Genomic DNA, 26,865 nt, shown 5'->3' on the forward strand with positions numbered 1-26,865 from the left:
CCTTTGCCTCCTCCTACTCCTGCTCTGCAGTAGCAGGTTTAAACGACTGGTTTTAGCATGGATAAAGGGAATCAGAAGCTTCTTAAATCTGACATTGACTTGAATACTCACTTCTGTGACCATGGGTAAATCACCTTGTTCTTGCCCTTTCTCTTAACCTTTCTGAAGTGGGGCAGCAACAATGCATGGGGTGATGTGTGAATGTTAATAGTGCTTGTAAGCTCTGAAGTGCCAAGGGTTTTTAAACTGTTTTCAACTCAGTGGGTTTTTTAAATTATCACAATACTCAACATTTGTTTTTTATTGTAGTCTTGACACTTGCTTTGATTATAAATAATGTTTTAAAATTAGATCTTTCATCACTTTTCATCATCTTACTTGGCATAAAGAATGCAAATGTAAATTAGTTTTATAGCCAGAAGGAAGATTTTGATACCATTAGAACAAATAGTTTACATCAAAAATCGATTGAATAAAAATACCATGTGAACTGAGTAAAACAATCTGCATTCATTTCAAAAATTATTTGTATCAATGATACTAAATTAGCAATATTTATTAGAAAGATTTCAGAATGAGTCAGCATGAGCCACTCCTACATGCCAAAGCCTCATGTGGCTGGGCACTGATCATTCTTACAAAAGTCATAAAAAAATAAATGGTGGATATATTAATATATAGCCACATCTTGCTTAATGTAAATTTTCCCTCCTTTCTAAAGATGTGTGTGTAGTGTGGTAAGAAACTACAACATTTCTTACACCAAGGAATACTACATATGTTGTTGCTTCAAATGAAAACTGCAGTGCCACAGAACTTCAGTAAGGTGACTCTTCCAAGTGTTGAATTCTTACAACATTTTCATGAAGTGCATATACATTTTTGTTGTTCTTTATTAAGTTGCCTCTTCTGAACTTGGTATCAAGTGAAGCTTAGCATAATTATTGGCAAACTGTCTCTTCCAAAAGAGACTAATTTGAACAATGTGCTACAAATCATGCTAACAGGCTATGATGTCTCTGAGGATTATTTTGTAATTCATATTCTGAAAGTGAACATTTTACACATGGATGCATTAAAGAATAACTCAGGAAAGCTGAAGCAGTAGTTAATTTTTTCCCTCAAGTATCTGAACACAAAGTAACATGCACAACAGAAGATAAATTACATTGACTTCAGGACATGTAATGGACTTGTGTCCTCATGGAAGATGAGAAAGAAGAATTTTCCTCTATCTCCTTGGGTCACTTACAGCAAAATGCAGAATGCTTACAGCTGAAAGCTGCACATGACAGCCCCAAAAGTCACACCGTTTACCTGAAAGCATTGTCCAAACACTTCTTGAACTGGTGCTGCGACCACTTCTGAGGGTAGCCCGTTCCACTGCCCAACCACCCTCTGGGTGAAAAACTTTTCTAGTCCTGTAATATTATTGTATGTAATCATATATCTACATTGCAAACCTTGTGAACTCTTCTCTTGGTAAAATATTAGAGAAATTCAGACAAATTACTGAAATAGATAAAAGCTTCTGCTAGCCATCCTGCTGCTCTCCAGGCCATCTTCTCTCCAGGCGGTTTATGTTCTAAGAACAGGGATACCTGAAAAGCTTCAGAACCAGATCCTGGCTAGTTGCAGTTGAGAGAGTGGCACAGTTGGACATGGACTATGCAAATACTGACACCTCAATAATACTGGAAGTTGTTACAGCTGAAAAAGTAGCTCTTCTGCCACTTCAGTCCGGAGATGGACATGGAGTTGTTGGAGCAAGTCCAGAGGAGGGCCATGAAGTTGATAAGAGGACAGGAGCATCCCCACTATGAAGACCGGCTGAGAAAGTTGGAGCTGTTCAGCCTAGAGAAGAGAAGGTTGTGTGGAGACCTCATAGCAGCCTTTCAGTATCTGAAGGGAGCCTACGGGGATGCTGGAGAGGGATTCTTTGTCAGGAGCTGTAGTGATAGCACAGGGAGGAGTGGGTACAAATGGAAAGAGGGGAAAGTTAGGTTAAATATTAAGAAAAAAGCTATGCTATGAAAAGCCAGTGTCCATAAAAGAGACAGAGGAGTCCTGCAACTTTATTCTAGTAAAGGGACAGAGTCCACTAGGCCATTGCCCCATGGGGTCTCTCTCTCGGTTTTGGAGGATGCAGCCTTCTTTTATCCTAAACTCCCAACTGCACATTGCCCTCTTCCTTTACCCATTGGCTGAGGTACTAGGAAGGTACAGCTTTCCCAAACCACCTATCACATATTCCCCCATAAACATATATCGTGATTTTCCCCCAAAGTTCAGAAGTTCAGACTGTCTGGGTTCTGCGGATCCACCAAAAGTTCAGACCATCTGGTCTCTGCAATAGACTTTGCACAGACCCATTTCTCCTACCACCCTAAAATTCAGGAATTAAAACTGTCTGGTCAAAATGCCTGGGTTCCGTAATGAACCCAAGTGGCTTGATGTTCCTAGAGTCCCATTTCGAAAACAGTAACACCCATTTCTCCTAAAGACCCTCACCCATCAAATAATTTGTAAAGCCATTAGCACCCATCTTTCCTATCAGCTGTGAGGGTGGTGAAACACTGGAACAGGTTGTTCAGGGAGGTTGTGGATGTCCCAACCCTGGAAGTGTTCAAGGCCAGGCTGGACTGGGCTTTGAGCAACCTGGTCTGGTGGGAGGCGTCTGCCCATGGCAGGAGTGGTTGGGACTAATGATCCTTAAGGTCCATTCCAACCCCTAAACATTCTATGATTCCATGATTCAAATCTGCCTCCATGGATCAAGGTCCTAATTTCTTTACCCTTTCATGAGGCCTTAGGGTGTGCATGGGCAGGAGCATGGAGGGTGAGCCATTTACCGGCCTGAGTGCTCACAGGGGGACGCCCTGTGGGGACAGGACCGCGGCGGATGCACAGGCGGAGGGACGGCTGCGGGGCGTGGCAGGGGATGTGCATCGAACTAGTGATTTCGGAAAGAAAAACGCCGATTTCGTAAGGGAGTCAGGCTGCTCTGCCGACAGGCCCTCCCAGGCCGTGCGGGCAGCGCCCAGCCTCGAACCCGCGGCACCTCCGCATGGCCGCACGCTGCCGCATCGGCGCCACGCTCCCCGCGCCGCGGCGGGCGGGGCCCTGCACGGGCCGCCTCCGAGGGGGCGGGAGCCGGCGGCCATCTTGTGCAGCCGTCGGTGGCTGTGGGGCTGTGTGCGGGGCTCGAAGCGGAGCGGTCGGCATGAGCGCGGAGGCGGCGGACCGGGAAGCTGCCACCTCTAGCCGACCATGCACGCCGCCGCAGACGTCGTGGTTCGAGTTCGTGTTGGAGGAGGCGCTGCTGGAGCAGCATCTGCAGAAGCCCTCTCCCGGTGCGTGCCCTGCTGGCCGCCGCCTCCCTGCGGCCTCGGGTTCGGGCCGTCCCCGGTCCCTCCTGGGGCAGGATCATTCGGGGGGGCTGTGAGCCGTCGGTGAGGGGGGCTCCGCTGCGGTGCTGGGGAGTCGGGGGCAGAGGGAGCCAGGCACTGCCCGCGGTTGTGCGGCGGCATTTACGCGGTTTTTCTCATTTCATATTATCTTTCCTATGTAATAACTTCATTTCTCTGTCTTTCTTGTCTGGTAGATCGCTTTTTCTTTCGCATATGTGAGTGTTGTGTGCGGAAGTGTTGTAAGTTGTTTGTTTGTACGGTGGGAAGTGCTGCTTGTGAGCATCATTGCAGTTCGCAGCTGGTTTTCTCCCGTTGGAGTCCTGTTAGTGTCAGGAGCTGAAGTCCTCCGGAATGTTCAGTGCTGAAATTGCTTTCTGGACCTGGAATAAATAGAAATCTCGTCTGACGTACTATAAGAAAGTGACCATATTTAAAAGTAGCTGATCTTTTGATAGTCATAAGTGGTAGTCATCTTTTTCAGTACCCAAATTCTGTGGGGAGGCGGAGGAAACAGGAAAACCTGGGCCAGTGTTGCCTCTACAAAAAGTAAATTTAAGTATAATCTAGTTTAGCTCTTATGCTTAGATCTACACTTAGATTCTGTTTTGCAATTAATTAAGTAAATTGTTAATACTTGTTTTATGTTTCACAAAGTTCAGTGAGAGTGTAATAGCTATTCTTGGGCCTCTTTTTTCAGAAGAACTCAAAGGTATTGGCCATCTTATTTTAAGGGAGAGATTTGGGTGCTTTTTTTAATGTTTTTTTTTAACCAATCTGGAAGTATTTTTAAAATGTATTCAGAAGTACCAGCAACTGGTTGAAAATATACTTTACATGCAGAGGAGAATTACAAGTAGATATGTACTTTTTACAATAGTTCACTTGTGATTTCATTAGGCAGCATTTATTTTCAGCAGATGCAAGTATTATAATTAATACAAAATAGTGAAAATAAATAAAGGCGTGAGAGTGTGGTTACCATGGTCAAGTGAACTTTAAGGTTAAGTGAAGGTATGTTAATAGTCTAATTTGAGTCAGCGTATGCAGGACACCATTGGGGATTAGAACCTTACCAGGTAACAATATTAGCACTAGAAACACCAAGGATAAAAACCCCTGTTCATAGCTGGAAACCCCCCCCTAATTTCTGGGCTTACATAGAATTTGAGGCGTGGCTGTGGTTTTTTGCAGATCCGCCACCTGTGCAGCTGATTGTTCAGTTCTTGGAACAAGCTTCGAAACCATCAGTGAATGAACAGAACCAAGTCCAGCCACCACCTGATAACAAAAGAAACCGCATTTTAAAACTTCTTGCTCTCAAAGTTGCTGCTCATCTGAAGTGGGATTTGGATGTATTAGAAAAAAGGTATAGTCTGTACATTTTCATGCTGAACTTACTAAATTGAAGTGGCTTGAGATACTTATTTTAAAAAGCAGAAATCTGTCTTGCTCCCTTTTCTGACAGTATCTCCCTTTCATTAAGAACCGTCTTGGATGTGACAATTGAAATCAAGTTTTATTTCAGCTGTAAGTTAGGAAAGGGTTTTGATAAAGGCAGTGTGTCTGAACAAATCAACACTATTTAGAGACAAAAAATAGCATGTCTTAGGCGTGGAGGTATGTACATGGAAACTGCATTAAGATGAATTGGAGGTTATGTTTTCTTCAGTGACAAAATTAGCATAAGTTTCCTCATTCTGACACACTTGAAATTGGAGGTCTTGCTCCAGTTCTGTTGATATGAAGAACTCGGTATGTCTGTGAACTAGGTCACTGAAATGACTGTGATTGAAATAGACAAACCCCACCTTTGCATCTTTCCTTTTTAAATTTTGGCTGAAGTATTGTCTGATGAGCTAGAACAGTCAGGAACTACTGCACATTAGGGAGCTGCACTTCACAGAATCACAAGATGGGTGTGGTTGGAAGGTACCACAGTGGGTCACCTGACCCAACCTCCCTGCTCAAGCAGGGTCACCCCAGAGCACACAGCACAGGATTGTGTCCAGATGGTTCTTGTTTACATTTGGTTTCTTGTTTATACTTTGATAATGGCAGGAGTTCTTTATTAATTCATGCAGGTCTCTTGCCTCTTTTACCCATAATTTAATGTAAGAACTTAGGGGGGTAATAATTGCCCTGGTTCTAACTTGCATGGAATTAGAGAATCATTTAGGTTGGAAAGGAGCTTTAAGATCATTGAGGCCAACCATTAACCTGACACTGCCAAGTCCACCACTAAACCATGTCCCTAAGTGCTACACATACATGTAATTTAAGTACCCTCATGGTGTGGTGGTGACTCAACCACTTCCCTGGGTAGCCTGTTCCAGTGCCTGACCACCCATTTGGTGAAAAATTTTTCCTAAAATTCGATCTAAACCTCCCCTGACACAACTTGAGGCCATTTCCTCATGTCCTGTCACTTGTTGCCTGGGAAAAGAGACTGAGCATCCCCTTGCTACAGTCTCCTTTAGGGGAGTTGTAGAGAGTGATAAGGTCCCCTCTGAGCCTTCTTTTCTTCTGGCCAAGCACCCCCAGCTCCCTCCACCAGCCGCTCCTTATAGAACACTCCTGATAGAACACAAGACCTAAAATTTGTTCAACAGAAATCCTGGATTTAACTGCTGAAAGTGTAGTTTCCCTGGTTGTTTTCAATACTGGTTTCAAAGAATGCAGATTTTTCACAAGATCAAAGGTACTTTGGCAGTAGCTGATCTAATTTCAAATAATGTCTAAATTTGTAATAGTATTTTAGTTCTGTTAAATTATACCACAAAAGCTTGGAGCAGTGCAGTCCAGCTTTCATGTCTTCTCATTTTATTAGAGAGTTCTGTCCCAGCTGATGTGTATTTTACTTAATCTGTGTTCATAGAGTTCCTGGTCTTCACTGTTCACTTTATGTGAGTGAAATGTCATTTGTGATGGAAATGGGGTTGTTTACGTTCGGGGAGTGTGGTCTGGGGCTGCTTTGAAATAATTTCTTATTAGCTGAGTTGTGCTGTTATAGATGACTGGATTATTCTGGTAAGGTGCCTGTGTGGGCTAGTGCAGGGGTACAGAGGAGAAGTCCAACTGTCAGGGCAACCATCCACTTGGGCTTAATTTGTGCAGCTAATACTGGTAACTGCTTTACATACCTGATCTCAAATGCTGAATAAACATCCGTGGGATGTTAAGTAATAATCCAGTACTGAACAGCAGTGTATATTGTTTAGCATTCCATAAGTAGATTTACTCTGTGAAGTATATGATTCTCTCTATTTTATTTTTTAATAGCTTGTCTGTTCCTGTATTGAACATGCTACTGAATGAACTTCTGTGTATCAGCAAAGTTCCCCCAGGAACTAAACATGTGGATGTAGACCTGTCCAGCTTACCCCCAACCACTGCAATGGCAATACTACTCTACAACAGATGGTAAACTACTTCTAGGCAATAATATAAAATAATTATAGAACAAAGTAGTGTTTTGTTCTATCTGTATAATCGTACATAGAAGGAGAAAGAATCCTGAAGTACTAACAATATTGTGATCTGTTGCTAGGTTATAGTGAAGGAGCTGAGTCTGAAAAGCTGCTCTAGAGCTGGTTTTCTTCCCTAAAAAAAAAAGTAAAGGTAGTGGTTTGAACTGTCACCTTATAAATACTAAAATCTTCATGTCTTTTGGCTTTTTATGGACATAAGAGCATTACTTAACTACTAGATGTGCTCTTGAGTAAAGGACGTATTCTGATGGTATGTTTCTGAAATTGTAAACTGCTATTATCAAAGGCCTGTAATCTGCTTATTACACTTCTGAGGCTAATACCATTCTTTGCTTAATTTTTCCCCCTATGTAGGGCCATAAGGACCATCGTTCAAAGTAGTTTTCCTGTAAAGCAAGTGAAACCTGGTCCACCTCAGTTAAATGTGTAAGTTACAGGTATAATTCATTTGGATGTCGTGGCTATTTTATAATCAGCAATGTAATTTCTAAGTTAATAACATACAGTTGCTTAAAATGTCTACTTGTAACATGGAAAACTTGGATTTATTTCAAGTATATTCTTACTTTCCTGTCAGACATGCTTGATACATATACTTGTTTTTCGTTCCACTCTGTCAGTGTTATAATCTTTGTGACTTCATCGTGGCATGAAAAATCACGGGAGGAAGGGAGGTGACAATTTGCTTTGGCAGAATGCTTATGCTCTAGTTTAGATGGCATACATTTCTTGCATTCTTTTGCATCCCTAACTTAGAGTAGCTTGGTTAATATGGTTGTTGTATTATACCAGTTTGAAGCACTGTGTATGATAAGCTAAGAAATAATGAAGTATTTTCATTTGCTTCATTAGACAATAATTTGTAATTTAAAATCAAGTTTGCATTTTGCCTTCTAGAAGCTGTGAGGCTTTAGAAACAACTTGTCCTTGGAATTGACTTTTATGTTACAGATTTCTCCAAAATTTGGAAGTATCTAAGTGGTACTTTTCATATGTTTTATGTTAATTTTATAATTTAGCATTAGACCATACTTGCTTGAGAGAGTCTGTTAAATATGTTGATTAACCATACTCCTCTTCCTCCTCCTCATTTTACTATAAATCTTGTATTGTCCTATATGTATCAGAGTCTGGTCCTGAATAAAATGAAAATCTGTGTGGGGAAAATAATTTTAAAATACTTTTAATTTTTTACATAAATGTGTGAACACGTTTCTGCCCCCGACATGTTTGAGCAGATCTAAATGTTGAAGCTTCAAGAGACTTGAGGCTGTGGAAGCTTTCTTCATGATTGTTTTGCTATTGAATTGCTATTAGCAGTCTGATCTTAAAAAAGGCAGTGATAAATTTGCAACTTTTTGTTTTATTGAACCACATTCTCATGCAAAACAATCTTTTTATTATATAGTTCTGTGTTTCAGATATAGATAAGAGCAGTCAGTGGGCCTGCATAATGATGTTTAAAATGTAGTCAAGCAAAACTTAGTATGAATGAATTATTGTGATGTAGAACATGAAATAAAATAACATGCAGGTCTGCCTTAAAACTGAACTCTTGACCTGTTGTGTCTAACTTGCAGTATGAACCAGATTCAGCAAGAAAAGGAACTAACTGAAAATATTTTGAAAGTGGTGAGACTCTTTTCCCTTCTTATTTTTGCTCGATTTTACATGTAAATATGAATTTCCTTATTTTACAAGAAATACAGAAGCCATTTCTACATGGCAATAGAACAGTTGTGTAAGGACTTTTTTAAAACTATCCTTTTACTGAACTGTTAAAATTCTAACACTAACTTAAACCCACAGTTAAAACCAAGAGGTTAATTCTTTTAATGAATTTGAACTATTACAGTTGAAGGAGCAGGCTGCTGATTCCATCCTGGTCCTAGAAGGAGCACTTAAATTAAACAAAGATCTTTATGTCCATACTATAAGAACTCTGGATTTATTGGCCATGGAACCTGGTATGGTGAATGGAGAAACAGAGAGTTCCACAGCTGGACTGAAAATCAGTGCAGAGGAGATACAGTGCCAGGTAGCTCACATTTTGTACTAAAGCTTTCAATTAAATCTGTTTCTTTAGACAAAGTATTAAGTAATAATTTTGAGGTAAATTGCAGTATTTTTCTGTTAATGTTCCCTGTGTTGTTTTGGTTTTTTTGGTAATGCAATGAGATAATACTGGCTTCATTTTTACATTAATAGAACTTTTTTTATCACTGTAAATATTGTTGCTTCCCACCAACCTCTCACTTTTGCTCCCTCAGTCCCCCAGAATAACCCATTATATGACAAGGACAGCTTATTGCATTGTTTTCAATGATTATAGGAAAATCATTTTTCAATTTTGCAATACTTTTGCAGAATTACTCAGACTGAGATTGCAGTTAAAGAGGAAGCAATTGAAGTATGTGGGGAAAGGTGTACTGTGTGTTTGATATCAGTGCTATTTGCAGGTTTGTTATGATTTGGGTGCAATCTATTTCCAACAAGGATCTACAAATGCAGCTGTTCATGAAAAGGCTAAAGAAAAGTTTTTCAGAACAAAGGAGTTGATTGCAAAGGTAACAAGTGTTCTTTTAGCATGTGTATTCAACTTTTCTGTAAATAAACCTTTGTCTGAATTATTGCTTCCTTCTTTAGCAGTTTAATTACTCTTAATGGTGCACAGAGTTTTTAAAGAAACTTCCTGAAGTTTTGACAGTAATTTTTTTTTTCACATTGTGCCTGGTTTGAAATTGTATTAATTGGTTGCAGTATATTGCTGCTTTGTTCTATATTTTGTAATGAATATTCTTTTACACAAATTGTATTGGTGGAAAAAATGCAGAAATAACATGTCCAGTGCTAATACTGACTCAACTGAACACTACTTCCTGTGTCCATGGTGATGATGTGTTTTTGAGGAAGGTAACCATAGAGCACTTCCTATTTTATTTTAATCTAACTTTCCCTTGGAAATCAGATTGCCTATGATCTAACCTTTTTAAAAAGTACATTTTAATTTATAAGTAAGGTATGCTTCCTTTTATATTTTGCTTCATATTCATATTTCCAAAACTGCGGAACTCCAATTTTTATTTAAATGAAGTGTGTACATGCACATTGTTTTGTTCTTTTGCTGTTACTTGGGGAAATTGTAAGTCTCTGTTTCTGAATTAAACATATGTATCATAATACTTTGGCTACTAAGATCTGAATTAACTCTTGCTTTTCAGAATGGCTCATCATCACTTCATTTTACCATAGATGAAGAACGGTTAGCTGGGTATTGTCAAGCTTGTGAGGTTCTTACCTCATCTTCTGATGATGCATCTCAACAGGCAACTCCATATAGTCAAATCCACAGCTGTATGAAATCTGGCAAATATCAGGTAGGATGCCTAAATAAACCCACATGTATTTGAGGGGGTTTTTAATCTTTCCTTGTGGATGATTCCATTTGAACAGGTATGGATTTTAAGAAATTTTAAATGGCAATTTAACCATTAACATACTGTTTTAAATCCTATGTGTTTAGGAATATAACATAATCTGGTACATATTAGATTAAAATATCTTGTATTCTATACAATGGTAAATCATTCCTGCCAGCTGAGATACAGGATTTTGAGGTAGATTTTAATTCTTTGAGTTTCAGGGAATATTGCTACTTAGATGTTGCAAGTTTATTTTGGTGTTTTTTTTGGTTTTTTTGTTTGTTTGTTGTTTGGTTTTTCTGATGATAGCTTTCGTTGTTACTTTTTGGTTGTTCAATGAATTTTAGTATTAAATAGGGATGCAAGCTGCTTCTCTCAGTTTGATAATTTTTACCAGATAAAATAATTTTCTGTCTGTTTATTTTGCATTATGCATTGACTATTCCAACTATGTTTTTATTACAGGACTTAGTGAAGATATTCCTTGAAGATAACCTAACGCTCAGTTTACCTGAGCAGTTCAGACAATCAGTGCTGAGAGAACTCTTCCAAAAAGCTCAGCAAGGGTGAGTCATTAAATAATGACCAATGTTCAGTGATAATGAAGAGCAATTTTCATTAGTTACATTTTTTGTGGAAAGTATGTAAAATCTTTTAACAACAAACTACTTACATCCAAGGAACTTCAGCCTTCATTTCTGGTAGCAATAGTCTAAACTAAATTTTACATCACACCACAGCTCTTCGGTTGGATCTCACTGTGGCTGTATATGGAAAAAATGTAATGAACGTTAACAGTTAATTTTATCACTTTACTGATTTTTTTTTTTTAGAATTTTTTTTCTAACTGCTGTGATAACCACTCTTTGTTTGTCAGAGCTATCCTGTGATCTTCAGTTTTGTGTTCCTGCAGGAATGATGCTCTGGATGAGGTCTGTTTCAAAGTCTGCGTGTGCAACACAGTCTGCGATGTATTACAAGGTCGAATAATTGATATTCAGTTTTGTCAACTGTTCCTGAAACCCAGCAAAGAGAAAATAGACTTCCTTCTTGAGGTAAAACATTCATCTAAAATTAGAAGTGAAAATGGTATTTAGTGGGAGATTTCTTTCCCCGTATAACTCTTATTGTTGCAAGTAATGCTCAGATTTCTGAAGCAGAGAAAGGTAACTTCTCAAACATTATTCAACTTGTTTGCAGTTAGTACAATTACACTCAGTGATCAGTTCTGCTTCTGTGTTCATGGCTCTGTTTCCCTCTGTTGGGGAGGATCCAGTGGTGAGCTGTTGCTTCAGCTTGTACGTGAAATTGCTGCTATTCCTGATATCATTAAATTATATGGAGACATTGCTGAATATTTGTTTTTGTGGAACAAAGAATCAAATTCTCCAAGACAGAGAGAATGAGTAGAAAAAGTACTTGTGGAAGAGGACCGCTTTTCCCTTACCAGCTTTGTTGTAGAAGTTAGCATGTGAAGTGATCCTGAGTTACTGTTGTGTGAGACCTACACTGTTACCCTTATTGAAGCTTTTTAGGAAACTGTTATTGCTCAAACTAAATTTAATCCTTTTATTGCTTTGCTGTTATTTTAATGTTTTTTATTAATTTGAGCCTGGTTCTTTTGTTTGTCTCTTCAAGCGTGTGGTAAAAATTAACTGAGTACTCTCTACTGCAGAGCAAGTAAAACTTAATCAGCTCTTCATATTGGGACCGAAACATTATTAAAAAAAATTCTTGCAAGCTGGAAATTAAATTCAACTATCTAGTTATTTTGCAACTGCTGGTTTTAAAAAAACCCCAAATCCAAGTGAATCTTGTCATTTTGCACCTAGAAATATTTCATTTTTAAACTCATGTGCTAAATGATCTTGTGAGGCTGACTGATAGTGTGGCACTCAGTGTCAGTGCATCTCTATACCAGAGGAATAGGGAAAAGGAATGTGAATTGTCTGAGGGAAGATCACAGTTGTCTGAAACATCCTGTCTTGTGTACAGGTTGAAGGAAACTGATCCATGTGTGATAGCGACAGCTTTTATCAGGTTTCCTTCAGAGACAGTCATATTTCACACAGTTGTACTGAGATTTCTTTATCAAGCTTTGTCAGTCAAATCTCATCTTTCTTTTTTGGCTTACAAGCAACCCTTGAGAGCTGGTCTCATCTCTACAATTAGAGTAACAGAGTCATGACAGGGTTACACAGAGCAACACAGACATACTGGTTTGATTGTAGATGAATTAAGCTAACCACCCAGCAAAGCTGCACTTGTTTCCCACTTGACCAAATTTAAAAATTACACTACAAAGCAAAAACTACAGACAGGCTGAAAGAGTTGGGGTTGTTCAGCCTGGAGAAGCAAAGGCTCCAAGGGGATCTTGGAGCACCTTCAGGTACCTGAAGGGGACTACAAGAAAGCTGGGGAGGGATTTTTACAGGGGCATTGAGGGACAGGACAAGGGTAATAGGTTCAAACTGAAAGTGGCAGGTTTAGATTAAACACTAGGAAGAAATTCTTTACTGTGAGGGTGGTGGGGCACTGGAACAGGTTGCCCAGAGAAGCTGTGGATGCCCCATCCCTGGAAGTGCTCAAGGCCAGGCTGCATGGGGCTTTGAGCAATCTGGTCTAGTGAAAGGTGTCCCTGCCCGTGGCAGGGTGGTTGGAACTGGATGATCTTTAAGGTATCTTCCAACCCAAACCATTCCATGATTCCATAACTTTGTTGCCTCACTTGAGATAGAGATTTACTGACTGTTACTACTTGTGAGACAAAAAGCTGGTCAGTAACACTGGCTGTAACTAAAAATGATAAATTACAAGGGGGCTGCTTAGTGCTTTTCTGCTTTCTTTTCCAGGTTTGTTCAGGGTCAATAAACTTGGAAAATGCTTCTGAAGAACTGAAGAGAAAAATGGCAGCATTTCTCAAGTGTGTACCCATATTAAGATAACATGAATTTTCACTTTGTAAGCGATGTAATACAGCACAATAAATATTTCAAGAACTTGTAAGTGGAATAATAAGCACCTTCTTCCTGCTTATGTACTAATGTTTTTATTTGTTTAGAAACTTGTGTTTGGGCATGGAAGATCTTCAGTTTGTCTTCATGATTTCATCTCATGAGCTTTTCATAAAACTGCTGAAAGATGATGAACGGAAACTGCTCATTGAGCAAATGCGGAAGAGATCTCCTCGAATCAACCTGTGCACAAAACCCGTGACTTCTTTTTATGATATCCCAGGTAATTTTCAGAGTATTTTCATTAACTTATAAGCAGACAGTGCCCTGTTTCTGTGATGAACACCTTGAGGTTCTAAGTGCAGGTTTGTTCTCATAAAGGTTGAAAGAATACTTTCTGTTGTTACTTGGTGCATGTCATACTTGTTCAAGAAGGTTACTTGTTTGTATCTCAAGTGAGTGTAAAAGATAAGCTCAAATGAGTGTGTCCTGGGTGACCAAGTGAGAGAGTATGGTGTTGGTTTGAACCAAGTGTGGCTGTGGCAGCTGTTCCCAGAAATTGAACCCTGCCTCTGGACTTACATACATTAATGATGATGTGACTGTGTGGTAAGCTGGCACAGGAGTGCCATCTGAAGGAAGTTTTAAACCTACCGAAGTAAAACAGATCTTTTCAACCAGTTAATTTCCCCAGTACAGCTGGCTGGCTGTGCAGCTGCACAAGTCAAAGCTAACGAGAGGTGCCAGATGTTGGCTGGAGCTGGAAAGACCTTACCTTTTCAGCTCTAATGCAGTCTTGCAGTAGCTTAAACCAGTTAAGAAAATGCATATTTTTACTAAAGCAGTATGGGAACATGCTTTTAATGCAATCTTGAAGCTACTGCTTTACTATAGCAAGAGCTGCTGGAGTGAGGAAGGGGGGGTTGCAAGCAGCCCTTTAGGTCAGGGTGCTAGGAACGTACACAGGGTGTTCATGGAAGGGCACAAAAGGATGGCTGGACCTATGGAAGCATGATGTATCTGCTGCTCTTACTATGTTCTGATTAAAATGTTAAGTACTAAGGAATTGTAAGTATCTACATGGAGAAGAAATGTGCTGGAGACCTGCTTTTCTTCTAGCTTCAGCAAGTGTCAATATTGGCCAGCTTGAACATCAGCTCATACTGTCAGTGGATCCCTGGAGGATTCGCCAGATCTTAATTGAGTTGCATGGTATGACCTCAGAACGCCAGTTCTGGACAATTTCTAATAAGGTAACTTAGTTCATGTGGTCACAAGAGAGTAATTCAGGGACTGGTTAGGTATCATACTGCACTGAACAATAAACATTTTCTAATAGATCCTCAGGGTGACTTATCTTTTCCCTCTCTGCGTAGTGGTGTTTTAATAAGAATGATGATACATATCTAAACTCACATTCTATGTGAAGAGTATTACAAAACTTAAAACCTTTGTTTTAAGGAATTACTGGCAGTATCACAGGCTTTCCTTATAAGAAAATATGTTCTCATAGCTTTTGCTTTTAGTGTTCTGACTAGATAGCAATATTGTTGTAGCTTAAATTTCTGGAATTAGAAAGTGGGAGCAGGAGAAACGAAGATCTTTTTGTATAAGTAAAGATTTCTTGTCTTTTATTTTGATTCCTCCCCTTAATTATTGCATATTCAGAGTGTGAACAAAGGGTAGTTGGGTGTTTTTATTGTACTTGTAAATGAGCCATACATTACTTGTGATTGGATGTAAAGACAAGAGTTGGCAGTCATTTTCAATGTTTGGGGTTTGTATAGGATGTTTAAGCAGTGATGTGAATTCTAAAACTTGTTTCTGTGCAAATGTCCTATGCGTTTCTCTCCCAGTGGGAAGTACCAAATGTTTACGGCAATGTTATTTTAGGAATCAAAGACAGTCTGACTAGGGATTTGGTCTACATCCTGATGGCAAAGGGATTACACTGCTGTGCCATTAAGGTGAGCAAACCATCTGAGCTTACTGGTTGGTTTGGACAATTGAATCTTAAGAAAATGGAAAATTTGGATGGCCCCTTTTGAGAAAAACAATGGAAGAACTGGGAGGTGAGGGAGGTGTTGTAACAAGCTCCATGTGTTGTATAATGGTTCAGTATTTCTGTCTCTCAAGAGTTCCATCAGCAGAGCAAAGATAATGGCTTTCCAGTGAGTTGGGCCTGGAGATAATTTCATTCATATAAAGTTTTGATTATATGTTCTAAATCATCTGGCATCTAAATCCAGTGGTGATTTGATTTACTAATATGAAGTACTTTTCTTTTGGATGAGTGTTTTACATAAGGAATTTATTGGAATGCTGTTTTATTTTCGTTGTAATTGACAAGTTTGCTAAATTGCAGCTAAAACAAAATTGTACCAAACATACTAGTAGTTGGTTCTAGCATGTTTTTCCTTAAACTCTTTGTTTTGTTTTCAAAAAATCTGGAACTCTAAAGCTTAATAGCAAGTCCAAAGGACTCATAAGTAGACACTGTTGAGATGCTTGAGCAATGCTGGTGCTAATGGATGCTGAGGCTGGTTCAGCCAGGATAGAGCTGAATGGCACTTCAGCTTGTAGTATTTTCCCTTATGAATTCTTTAGGAATCATTAATGCATGTAATTTTTATTACAGGATTTTGTCCACGCAAAACAGCTTTTTGCTGCTTGCTTGGAGCTTGTGACAGAGTTTTCTCCAAAGCTCCGTCAGGTCATGCTGAATGAAATGCTACTTTTGGACATTTACACTCATGAAGCTGGAGCTGGTGTTTCTGGAGAACGTCCTCCTTCTGATCTTATAAGCAGAGTCCGAGGATATTTGGAAATGAGAGTACCTGGTAAGTACATTGCTGTCTTTCCTAGGATGCAGTAAAGCACAAACCTTGAGAGAAGGGGGGGGAAAAAACACAGCAAAATAAAGCAACTTTGTATTGCAGATTTACCACTTAGGTGTATAAGTAGAAAAACAGCAGTGACTTTTACACTGACCGGTTTTAGTAAGTCTTTAAAAGTTTCATTTGTTTTTAGAAGCTGGAAATGAGCTTGATGCCTACTTGTTGCTAAACATTGACAGTTTCTGTTCAGTGCCACTTCAAGGACTTGAACAGGATAAACATGTCTGCACTTCTACCTGAAAAGTTTTGCTGGTTGCTAAAAGCTTTTTCCTGGTTTTGCAGTGAGGGAGTAACTTAGTACTGTTGTAATTAGAGGAAACTCTTGTTGCTCCTAATTTCCAAAGGTGAGGTCTCTTGTATGGCTGAGCATCATATTTTCCTGTGATAGCTGTGAAACAAAACCAGCTGATTAGAGGGAATGGGATTTGCTTATTTTCATGCAACACTCTTTTCTCAAAAAAAAAAGAAAGTTAAACAAAGAATACCTTTTCTTTTAGATATTCCTCTTCGACAAGTTATAGCTGAAGAATGCGTTGCCTTCCTTTTAAACTGGTGTGAGAATGAGTATTTGACCATGCAGGTTCCATTACCTCTGGTTCAAACTAATCCTTATGTGAAGGTAAGGAGTGCTCAGTCTCAAAGCTTTCTCAGACTGTAATTGACTTTTTTCAGTTGCAGTCTTTCGTACTTTTCAAAGCAAGTACCTTCTGCTCAAGAGTGTGGGGCTTTGTGGCTGTAATGAATTAAGTATGGGGTAGAACATAGTAGGGCTAAGCAACAAGCATGTTTAGCAGTTCACAAAAAACATGGAAGCTGTGCTGCAGGAATACATGAAACAAGCTGCATCTTGGCCCTTGTTGGCTGCCAGCTAAGGTGGTTCCATCAGGTGTGTGTGGTTATGAGCCACGATTGAAACCCTGTAGCACTTCCCTAAAGAACTCTCCTCTCCGCTGGAACTCAGCCTAGATTTATGTAGGAGGTATGAGAAGTGTGCAGATCTCTGATTTCATGTCTGGCTATTTTTCTGTTCCTAAGATACTGGTGTTCCAAAGGCACTGTAATGGTTCCATTCTCTAACCTAACACCAGTGTTGAATTTTTGGAGACATTCAAGTATTTTCTTCTTTGAAACTTTGTTTGCAGAATTGTTTCACAGCAATGTTTCTACTTCACAGTTAGGCCTTGGAGCAGAAGGCAGGTGGTATTATAGGACAGGTTCATTTTTACCCTGCTCTGCTTACCTATGATACTTCCTAATTTCCCTTTTGAGGTTCAGCTTTTTTGTATAACATTGTGCCAGTTTCAGTTAAGATTAATTACTGTGTGGAAGTTAAGTGAGTTCTAAAGAGCCAATCTTTGTAAAACTGTCTTTTATGGAGTCTAGGTTTTATGCAATATGTAAGTTTGTTTTCTGGAGCTTGTAATAATGAAACACACACCAAGGAAGCTAATAAATGGAAAAATGCTCTGTTTAATTCCTATTTTCCAGCTTCTTCATCAGTGTTCTCTGCTGCAAAATTTAGTTACATTGCTTTGTAGTTTGTAATTCAAAATCACTTGCTTAGCCATTTTAAATGCCAGTTGTTCCTTTGCTGTAGGTGATATGCAGAGAAGCCTTAGTTACTGTATTTTTTCCATTGCGTAGCTGGGCCAGTTGCTGGCTGCTACATGCAAGGAACTTCCAGGTCCCAAAGAAAGCAGACGCACAGCTAAAGATCTCTGGGAGGTTGTTGTACAAATCTGCAGTGTATCCAACCAGCACAAACGTGGGAATGATGGAAGAGTGAGTTTGATAAAACACAGGGAGTCTACACTGGGTATTATGTACAGGTATGTTTTCTAAAATTATTTTTGAAAATGGTTTGAATGGGTTTTTTGATCCCAGGTTTCTTCAAAAATTGTCTGGATTCCACTATCAGAGTGGTGGCAGCAGCTAAAGATCTGAGTAAAAATCCTGTCCACTGTGGAAGTTGGGTATTAGCAGGGATGTGTTGACTTTCCTTTTCAGAGGCAGAAAAGGTGTGGGAGGCAGCTCACCATGCAGAAACTGAAGTATATATGCCTGGGCTCCCATTATAACCAGTGCAGATCTTCCAGTAAAATCAGTGGCGTCTAGAGGGCAGTTTAGCTGGTGGGCTGGAGGTGTCTGCTTTGCATCAAATAGAATTATTCTGTATCAGTTATATACTTCTAGTTGTATCAAGCACGTAACTCACAGCATGGGTACCTATACTTAGCTTTGTTTCTGAGTCTAAAGTTAAATGTTACTCAGTTTTGAAATTCTAGTTCAGCTAAGCTCTGCAAACAGAAAGGAAGTGAAGTTACTCTGGTCAAGTATTTTCTTTGTCAGTCACCTAACTACTGGTAGCTTCAGCCTCTACTGACTGATTCAGGACTCTCTGACTTGTCCAGTGTTCTTGGCCTGTTTTGAAGTCTTAGCCTAAATATAAGTTGTCTAATATGGTACAGTTTGGCATGTGTGACTGTATTGAGCAGCTCTCCACGTTAAACCCTTGGGAAAGGTGCCTCTGTCACACTCTTGCCTGTGTCTTTGCCTTCCTTGAGCTGATGAGGTTAACGTGTGCTAAAGGCCAGCTGCGTTTGCTTATGCTGCTGTGGGCAGGCGTAAGAGGGTACGGACGTGCTGTAGCTTCCAGTTGTGTACTCTGGCAAGGAAAAGGAGTACAGGTGTACTCCAGGTTACTGAACCTTTCCTGACCCCTCTGGTTCAAACAGTAAAGGGCAGTGACCCTGTTGTTACTACCAAAAAGAAGCAGTGAAACCTTTTCCAAAGGCTGTCCTCATCTGGATTGTCTTATGGTGACAATTTCTGATGTTCATGACAAGGAAATGGAAGTACGTTATAAATGATCACTGAAACCCCTCTTCAGTAAGTCTCTAGGTCATTGTTGCAAACCTAGCTTGGGGAGCTGCAGTACAGTTCAACTGGTTTCCCTTTTAGAGTCAGTGGTTGACTTCTGTGATTTTCATGCCTTTTATAGTTTGATGAAAGAACGTACCTCTTAGTAACCTGTTTTTAGTGTAAAATTTGCTTGTAACTATATTACAAGTGAATGGGCTGCTTGAGCATTTTCATTTACATGCCCTGCATTTGTGAGCGTTTGTAAAAGGGGTATTTTGGCAGGTGAAGAATTTGCTCTACTGACTCTTCATTTTAAGTGTGCCTATATTCGTTGTGGATGCTTACTTACTTAGGTATTTGTGTCCCTAATTTAGGAGTGAACTGTTGTCCTTCATCAAAAAACTTCGGGTAAGTCACAGTGGTGTTGAAAATGTGTTTGCAAAACTTCCTTCTGGTGTAGCATTTTTTCTGGACTTTTTATGTTAAACTCCAGAAAATCTAACAGTTATATGGGTGTTTATGGCTGAAAAACATCTGAATTTGCTATACTTGGAATACAGCAGTGTGGAATAGCTTGTAAAAAAATTACACTGAATTCTGATGGACATCTGTTTACAGTGGGAGTGTATTTTATTGCAGCTGTCACGAAGCAAAGCATTCCTTTTGGAGGGAGAAAGAAGCTGCTACATGCATCATACTAAGCAGCAGAAGTAAGAAGGAGGGAAATTGTTTATAGCTTCTGGGTTTGTAAATGCATAGAAAGTTGTAATATACCTAGCTTAAGTTTAAGGTTAGGTAGTAATCACAGAAACAACATAAAGATGTGTAAAACCAAAGTAAAGTTTATATCCAAGGAGCTATTTGGGAAAATCAGAAGTAATTAAATCTTTCTACAGAAACATTCTTGCAGTATCCTTGTGTTGCAGGTCTCTTAACAAAATATTGTCCTGTTTCAGTAGGAAATTATAATGAATGCAGAACTTTTTACATGGTTTTAAAGCTTAGGGAAGAAAGTGGAGTTTTGTTAGTTCATGGGAATACTTTTTTTTCCCCCCCTTACAGGAACCATTGGTTCTAACCACAATATTGTCCCTGTTTGTCAAACTTCATAATGTTCGGGTTAGTATACATCATCAAAGTATTTCTTGGTTTTCTTGAAATGTTTCTTGTTGTGATTTCTCATACCATCTTTCTTCTCTTAGGAAGATATTGTGAATGATATTGCAGCAGAGCACATTTCTATCTGGCCCTCATCCATCCCCAAGTAAGATGATGATGAAAAACACTATTTTCAAAATACACGTGTGATGGGTTTGGTCCCAGTTACTGTGTGTGAGTGTGATTTCTCCATGTAAAGGCATCACTGCCCCCATTCTGTCTCTGGGAAGGTTGGTCTGATGGCATGGAGAGTTTTGCTCCTAATTTGATGGTCCTGATGGAGACATGGAGAAGAAGAAAGAGGAGAAGAAAAAACTGGGGTTTTTTTAGCTGTGTTCTCTATTGAGCTGTATGTAACTATGTGAACTATGTAATACGTTATTATGAAATCACTAATACTTTTTGGGGTGTGTTTGAATAATAGCCAAAATCGGAAGTGGCAAATGGTATGTCCTGCTTTATTCTGGCTGGGTTGAACTGTATTTCTCCACTGAAATTTAGAGGCTCTGTGGGGTGGGATCTCAAAATCAGGTTTAGATTCCATGAATGCATTGGAAGAGATGGTTCTCGTGAAAGCGTGTAATGTGTAGTGGGGTTAATCTGTCTGTGGTTGGTCTGATTAAACCAGTCTCATTACTGGTGTAGGCTTCAATGTATATTATAAGGTCAACCAGAAGAAAGCTGTTTTCATTATTACCAGAATTTAGTAGTAGGGTGAGAAAAATCCATGTTTTTGAAAATTAAAATTCCACAGAAACTTTGGGAAAGGCTGCCCAAACTGTGCCACACCATTCCAAGCTAGTTCCACAATTTTCCAGAGATTGCTGTCTGGCCATTTATGCAGATGCTGGGATAAATTTATAGTGGTTTCAGATGTTGTCCTCAAATTTCTTGAAGCTGAGAATGTACATTCCTGCACAGAACCTTTTTGTGGTGTCAGCCACTTGTAAAGTTCTGGCTCTTTGTTCAAGCCTGTGAAGGATGTTTTTGTTCTGTCAGATTTACTGTACTGTAACAACAGTAGTCTTAGTCAACACGAAATCTTTTCTGGAGTTACTTATGCTTCACATATAATGCAAGGTGCTTTGGACTTAAACTAGATGGAAAATCAAATTAGTGGTTAAAAAACCAAACCAATAACTTAGGAATTATTTTTCTTTCTTTTTTCCTTTAGTCTTCAATCAGTGGACTTTGAAGCTGTAGCTATTACAGTAAAAGAGCTGGTCAGCTATGCCTTGACTATCAATGCAAACAACCACTTCTGGTTAATTATTCAGGCAGATATTTATTTTGGTAAGTGAAACCAATGTCTGTTTTTAACATGTGTGTAGAGGTACCTTGCTGCTCTGAGATTTGTTTGACATAACCCTCCTTGTAGTTCCTTTTATGAAAAGAAGTTTAAGTGATATATGAGGTTAAAATCTTCAGATGCAGTGGTGTAGATTTGTCTGGGAGGTTGTTTAAGCCCACAGATGGACTGAGCTTCGGATAGACGCCATACAGACTTGCTTTTAGGGTAAGGGAAACTTCAGGAGTTACCCGTAACTTCACTTTTCTAGTGCCCTTGGTCCTTGAGTGGTGTAATGGTGTGAACCCATGACACTTGAGTATTTTTTAAGTGAATGGAAAGTTGTGAATAGTGGTTGCTTTTAAATGTGGAGATCAGCTTCACTGGAGCACAAGATGAGCAGAATGGAGAGGATCTGTATTTTATATAGGGAAGTATCTAGGGTTTCTAAATGAGGAAGCATGAACTCCTGATTTGGTATTGGTTATTATGGGAAGCTCTTTCCTGTCATTCTGTTCTCATCTGCCACTTCCCACAGTACTTGTCTTTGCTCCTCAGCTGGGAGCAACCAGCAGAACTGGGACAACACAGGGTTTCAGATTCTGGGCACCATGACACACACCCAGATCGCACCAAGGCAGTGGTTGCCTGGGAAAATCTTGTCCAGCCTATGTGATCCTATGCTTTGCTAAATTATTGCCCAATCTAGAGTCAGTTCCTGGGGCTTGCTTTATAGTTTGAGTAAATAGAGTGCAGAGGGGTAGGTGCAGAAAAGTAAACTGAAATACAGCCAGACAGGTAAGGTACTGCCAGGTGTGTGTGCTGGAGAAGGGTATGGCCACAGCCACACTCAAAGCTAGCTGGACATTTCTTTCACTTAAATTGTCTGTTGAGACCACTTCAGTGAAATTCAGCTTTTGGGCCAGATTGTTCTTTTCTGGCCATAAAATGGTATGTTCTGTGTCTCTGGCATCTGCTTGCTGTGGTGCTTTGGGCTATCACAGAGGCAGAGTCCATATTTCCAAATTTTTTTTTGGACTGAAAGGATATCTGTGGTGTGCAGTAAGATGTAGTGCAGAAATGTGAGTCTATTGCTTCTAAAAGAGACATATTTGTCTAGAAGACGCTTTATAACACTTGGGCTGATGACACTGAACCGTGCCATAAATCAAATCTCTCCTGATGGGAGAGAGTTTTCTAAAAGTCCTTGCAAGGAATTTCGAAGATAAAACGAGACTTTTCCTTGAGTTTCAATGCTGCCAGATAGCTGTTTATTAAGTCTTATCAGAAGAACAGAGCCACTAGTGTGACCCAGGTACAGCATAGAGCACAGAAAACAGGAGAGAAGTCTGTAATTATCAAGATTTACACAGCCTTTTAAAGATAATTTAACCAATAGTTACTATTACTAAAAACGTACATTATTTTCACTTTCCTACCAATTATTCAGTAACACAGGCAGGAACTGCGGAATTCTCTATCCAATCATTCCAAACCACTTTTACTGCAGAACATGGAGTAGTAGAAGGAGGAGAAGAAGGTTTAGAGAACAGCAACAATCCTCCATTTTGATATTTTTTACTCTTATCTATTTATTACAGAGAAGCCCAAAACCTCTAAATTTTTCACCCTGTGACAATCTTACATAGTAGTCTATCACCTAATTCACACCACTGTATTTTCTAGTTCTTGTCTGATCGTCGGTAATTTTTTCCAAGGTTGGAGTTTAAAACAGTGTTGTTCAGGGGGGTAAGAACCCTTAAAAACAGGCAGAGAAATATTCTCGGCACTCTGGGTTCCTACAGGGTAAGAGGAGGGGTCTTTATCCCGTGTTCATTGCTGTCACACTACATGTGGAAGAGTGACTCAGGGTTATAAACCTGTTTTTCAGTGTTTATTGCCTGTACAAAGTACAGCAGCGTCCCAGAAGGAGGACATTGACATAGGGCACCTCAAAGCTGGTACTAAATGAACGGTGGTTGGAGCAGTGGCAGTGGTCTGTGTTTCAGCAGCCATGTGGGCAAGCAGGCTTCTCCTGGCGCAGAGCCCCTGGAGGCTGCTGCTTTCCCCGCAGCTCAGGAAGGTCTTAGTGGGAGTAGAAGTAGTGCTGAACCATGAGAGTGCTGTTCCTCTCACTCACACCAACTAAACTCCTTCACTACCCCATGTGTGCTAAGCTCACTGAAGACAAACTTCTTTTCCACTCTAAGGTTGATAGATTAAAGATCAACTACCTGAAAAAATAAGAAGTAATTCCCGAAAGGCAGAACTTTGCCTGTGGTGGTAGTTTTCCTGATGGTGTAGTTTTTCCATCCACCACTGTGTAGCCACCTCCTATGTGTCCATGCTTTTTAAACAGGTCACACAAGTCACTTTTGCAGTAGAGTTCAGCTATGAGATACGCATCTGAATAATTTTATAAACAATTGACCTGAGTATTGAATAACTGCTCTATCTACTTTTGAGACTTTATTTTGCTTTTTTCCCATGGCAGCAACTAATCAGTATTCAGCAGCCCTTCACTATTACCTACAGGCAGGAGCCGTCTGCTCAGACTTCTTCAATAAGATGGTGCCACCAGATGTGTACACAGACCAGGTGAGCTAAAGGGGCATGTACAAAAATCTCTCCTTAGATTCACTCAACATCCTGATTCTATGTCAAGACGAAACTGTCCAGCACACACACATTCCTGTGCATGTGAGGTATTTTATCTTGATGCATTTAGGAATGCACATCCTCATTGGCCCTTTTTCTTTTTTGGCTTGTTACTTGAAAGCCACAGAAAATCTGAAACTTCTTCTTTGCTGAATCACAGGCTTTTGTGTTAGTTCATAGAGCCTGCAGAGCTGTGTGATGGGAAAGCACTATGGGACACCAGTGGAGTAGAGAGCAAACAGAAAAGCCCAGAGCACAACCAGTGTGTGGTGTGACCATCCCCTGGCTCGCCCCTGCAGAGCCACCCCATGCTGGGCAGGGCTGGGGGCCAGACCAGCTCAGGACAGCACAGCAGCCCTGCCTCACCAGCAGTGCTGGAGTGCTCAGCTGCGCTCCAGCTGCTGGAAATACCTGGCTCCTACTGTGCTGGAAATTTCCAAAGTGATGAAGGCTCAGTTCATCAGTGGATGTGCTAAAGCCTGGGAGTTTTTAGGGGGTAGAAGAATGTAGATAGCTATTTAGCTGGTCCCTTGAATTAAAAAAGAAAAGAAAAATTGCAGTTTGTGTTCCAAAATGAGCATTTCAGAATGTGTTTTGCTTCTAATCTTTCTGTAGGTGATAAAAAGAATGATCAAGTGTTGCTCTTTACTCAATTGTCACACCCAGGTAAGAGGTGAAACACGGCATTAACTAAAATATTTGTTTATAAATATTTATATAGGGAATAACACTAAAAAACAACTTTCCTTGGAAATGCAATCTGTAGTAGAGTAGCTTTTGTTGCCTTTGCTTCTAGGACAGTCACAGGACTAAAATTAATGAGTAAATAAACATATACTTGGGAATGTAAGAAGTAGTAATCTAGGGGTGTTTTGTCCTACTTTTCTCTGATAATATAGATTTTATTTTTTTTAGAGACAGTATCTGTGGGGTGGTGTTAGGAACCTGGCCTTGTTTTTTGTGATAACTGCAGGTGCTATTGCTGTTCCGTGGGATCAGTCATTCTCCAAGAAGTAACAAAGCTTTTATTGGGCTCTTCTTTAAAAGCTCATAATTGCATCTGGAAGCCAAGTCAGTCCCTTCTGATCTGAGTAAATCCCTTTTTCTTTTAGCTGTTGCTGCTGTTGATATGTCAGAATGATCTGTGTTCAGGTGCTCAGAACTTGCTTGCCCTGGAAGCAAGGTCTACAGTAGGTCTAGAAAAGGAGTGGAATGAGCAAGGCCGTGTGGGGAAGGTTGGTTTGTGGGGAATTCAGGCTGTCAGAATCACTGCACGTCTTTCCTTACAGGTAGCTATTTTGTGCCAGTTCCTCAGAGAAGTAGACTATAAAACTGCTTTTAAGGCACTGCAGGAACAGAACAGGTAAATGTTACAACAACGTTTATAGATGCCTAAACACTGTATGTGACTGTCAGTTAACCTGCCGTGTCTTTCAGTCACGATGCCATGGATTCTTACTATGAATACATCTGGGATGTCACCATCTTAGAGTATTTGACATGTATCCTTTTGCTGGAATACCACACATCCTGGATGTTGACAGCTGGGAAAAGTCCATTACCTACCTAGTGACTTTTCTTGACTCATCCTCAGATCTCCACCACAAACGAGGCGAGACAGACAAGCGGCAGATAGCAGTAAGTTAACCCAGGCTGCTTGGGGGTGGTGGGATTTCTTTAGAGTCTTTCCCTCCCTGCCACCACCTCTGAAAAGTTGCTGCAATTCCAGTCTAATTTCATCATGCGATTCTTTTAGAATCTGGGTGCTCATGTAAGGTTGTGGTGGTTGGGCATGTTACAGAAATAAACCACCATGGAACTAGTGCTGAAAATGCCTTGAAATGAAACAGCTTTACTCGAAGACCTCATGCTGGTTGTCTCTCTTTTGTTTCAAGATAAAAGCCATTGGCCAGACAGAGCTGAACGCCAGCAATCCCGAGGAAGTCCTACAGCTTGCTGCACAGAGAAGGAAAAAGAAGTTTCTTCAAGCAATGGCAAAACTTTACTTTTAGGCTAGTGCTGGAAGACTATTACAAAATGTGTGAAAGTGAAAAAAATCTTTCAAGACTTTATTATTTTTTAAAATTCACTTAAATTTTTGTACAACATTTACAGTCTAGTATCTTTCTTCTTAGAAATAGATGAAATCTTATAATAAACCCCTTATTTTTACAAACTGTACAGAAGGCTGGAAGCAACTGCAGCTAGTTCCACAATGGCTTGTTTGAAGACGACATGAATTCAAGTTTGCCAAGTTGGTGTGAGTGTAATGCAGATGTGGGTGGCACTTGATGCTCTGGTGCAGCTTCGTGGGCTGCTCAGTGTCATGTAACACTTGTCCCTGGCTGTGGGGCACAGATAGGAGCATCGTGAAAGAGGGAGGACTGATACCCTTCTTTCCCAGTACTGCCCTTCATCACAGAAGTGACTCAGAGGTAGTGAATATTCCAAGGAAAACACAGTAGTTAATGCTGTTTATAATAAACACTGATAACATACAGCTCCACAGTTTAAAATACTGTTCCTATGACATGAGTGGTTGTAGAGTACCTGCAGCTCCCTTTATTCCATTACCTTCTCCAGTTCTTGTTGCAAGTGGGTAGCTGGGGACTGTACTTTTTCCAGTTCGAGTTACTGCAGCAGCAGGTTCTTTGCTGGTACTCTTACCTGAGGTCAGTGATGCACTAAAACTGAAGTTTATGGCAGGCCTAAAGGGCTTTAAATTTCT

General features: G+C 40.0%; 1 protein-coding gene across 3 annotated transcripts; it reads left to right on the top strand.

Annotated features, from left to right (window-relative positions):
* The first annotated feature begins 3,160 nt into the window (after nucleotides 1-3,160).
* Nucleotides 3,161-26,653, top strand: INTS8 (integrator complex subunit 8). Of its 3 annotated transcripts, XM_082294913.1 has the most exons (27): nucleotides 3,161-3,353; nucleotides 4,602-4,776; nucleotides 6,690-6,830; nucleotides 7,253-7,324; nucleotides 8,479-8,530; nucleotides 8,754-8,936; nucleotides 9,358-9,465; nucleotides 10,120-10,275; nucleotides 10,786-10,886; nucleotides 11,234-11,375; nucleotides 13,173-13,243; nucleotides 13,382-13,557; nucleotides 14,394-14,527; nucleotides 15,131-15,241; nucleotides 15,913-16,114; nucleotides 16,669-16,790; nucleotides 17,816-18,000; nucleotides 19,408-19,441; nucleotides 20,096-20,152; nucleotides 20,236-20,297; nucleotides 21,366-21,484; nucleotides 23,974-24,077; nucleotides 24,753-24,803; nucleotides 25,427-25,500; nucleotides 25,575-25,639; nucleotides 25,732-25,775; nucleotides 26,033-26,651. In XM_082294913.1, exons 1-27 carry the CDS (start codon nucleotides 3,224-3,226, stop codon nucleotides 26,147-26,149), a joined length of 2,988 nt encoding a protein of 995 aa, XP_082151039.1. In that variant the 5' UTR covers nucleotides 3,161-3,223; the 3' UTR covers nucleotides 26,150-26,651. The 3 variants fall into 3 exon arrangements, 2 of the variants coding, with proteins under 2 accessions (XP_082151039.1, XP_082151040.1); XM_082294914.1 differs by lacking the exon at nucleotides 20,096-20,152 and having other exon boundaries at nucleotides 26,033-26,653; XR_014227001.1 differs by lacking the exons at nucleotides 25,575-25,639; nucleotides 25,732-25,775; nucleotides 26,033-26,651 and having other exon boundaries at nucleotides 24,015-24,077.
* The last annotated feature ends 212 nt before the right edge of the window (nucleotides 26,654-26,865 follow it).

Source organism: Coloeus monedula (genome assembly GCF_965178545.1).
Source record: "Coloeus monedula genome assembly, chromosome: 1".
NCBI lineage: Eukaryota > Metazoa > Chordata > Aves > Passeriformes > Corvidae > Coloeus > Coloeus monedula.

What these genes read in the sequence shown, in the direction of transcription:
- INTS8 (XM_082294913.1), top strand. Translation starts at nt 3,224, where the DNA reads ATGAGCGCGGAGGCGGCGGACCGGGAAGCTGCCACCTCTAGCCGACCA. An exon ending in TCTGCAGAAGCCCTCTCCCG is followed by an intron (nt 3,354 to 4,601) that starts GTGCGTGCCCTG and finishes GGTTTTTTGCAG; the next exon opens with ATCCGCCACCTGTGCAGCTG. An exon ending in CAAAGGAGTTGATTGCAAAG is followed by an intron (nt 9,466 to 10,119) that starts GTAACAAGTGTT and finishes CTTGCTTTTCAG; the next exon opens with AATGGCTCATCATCACTTCA.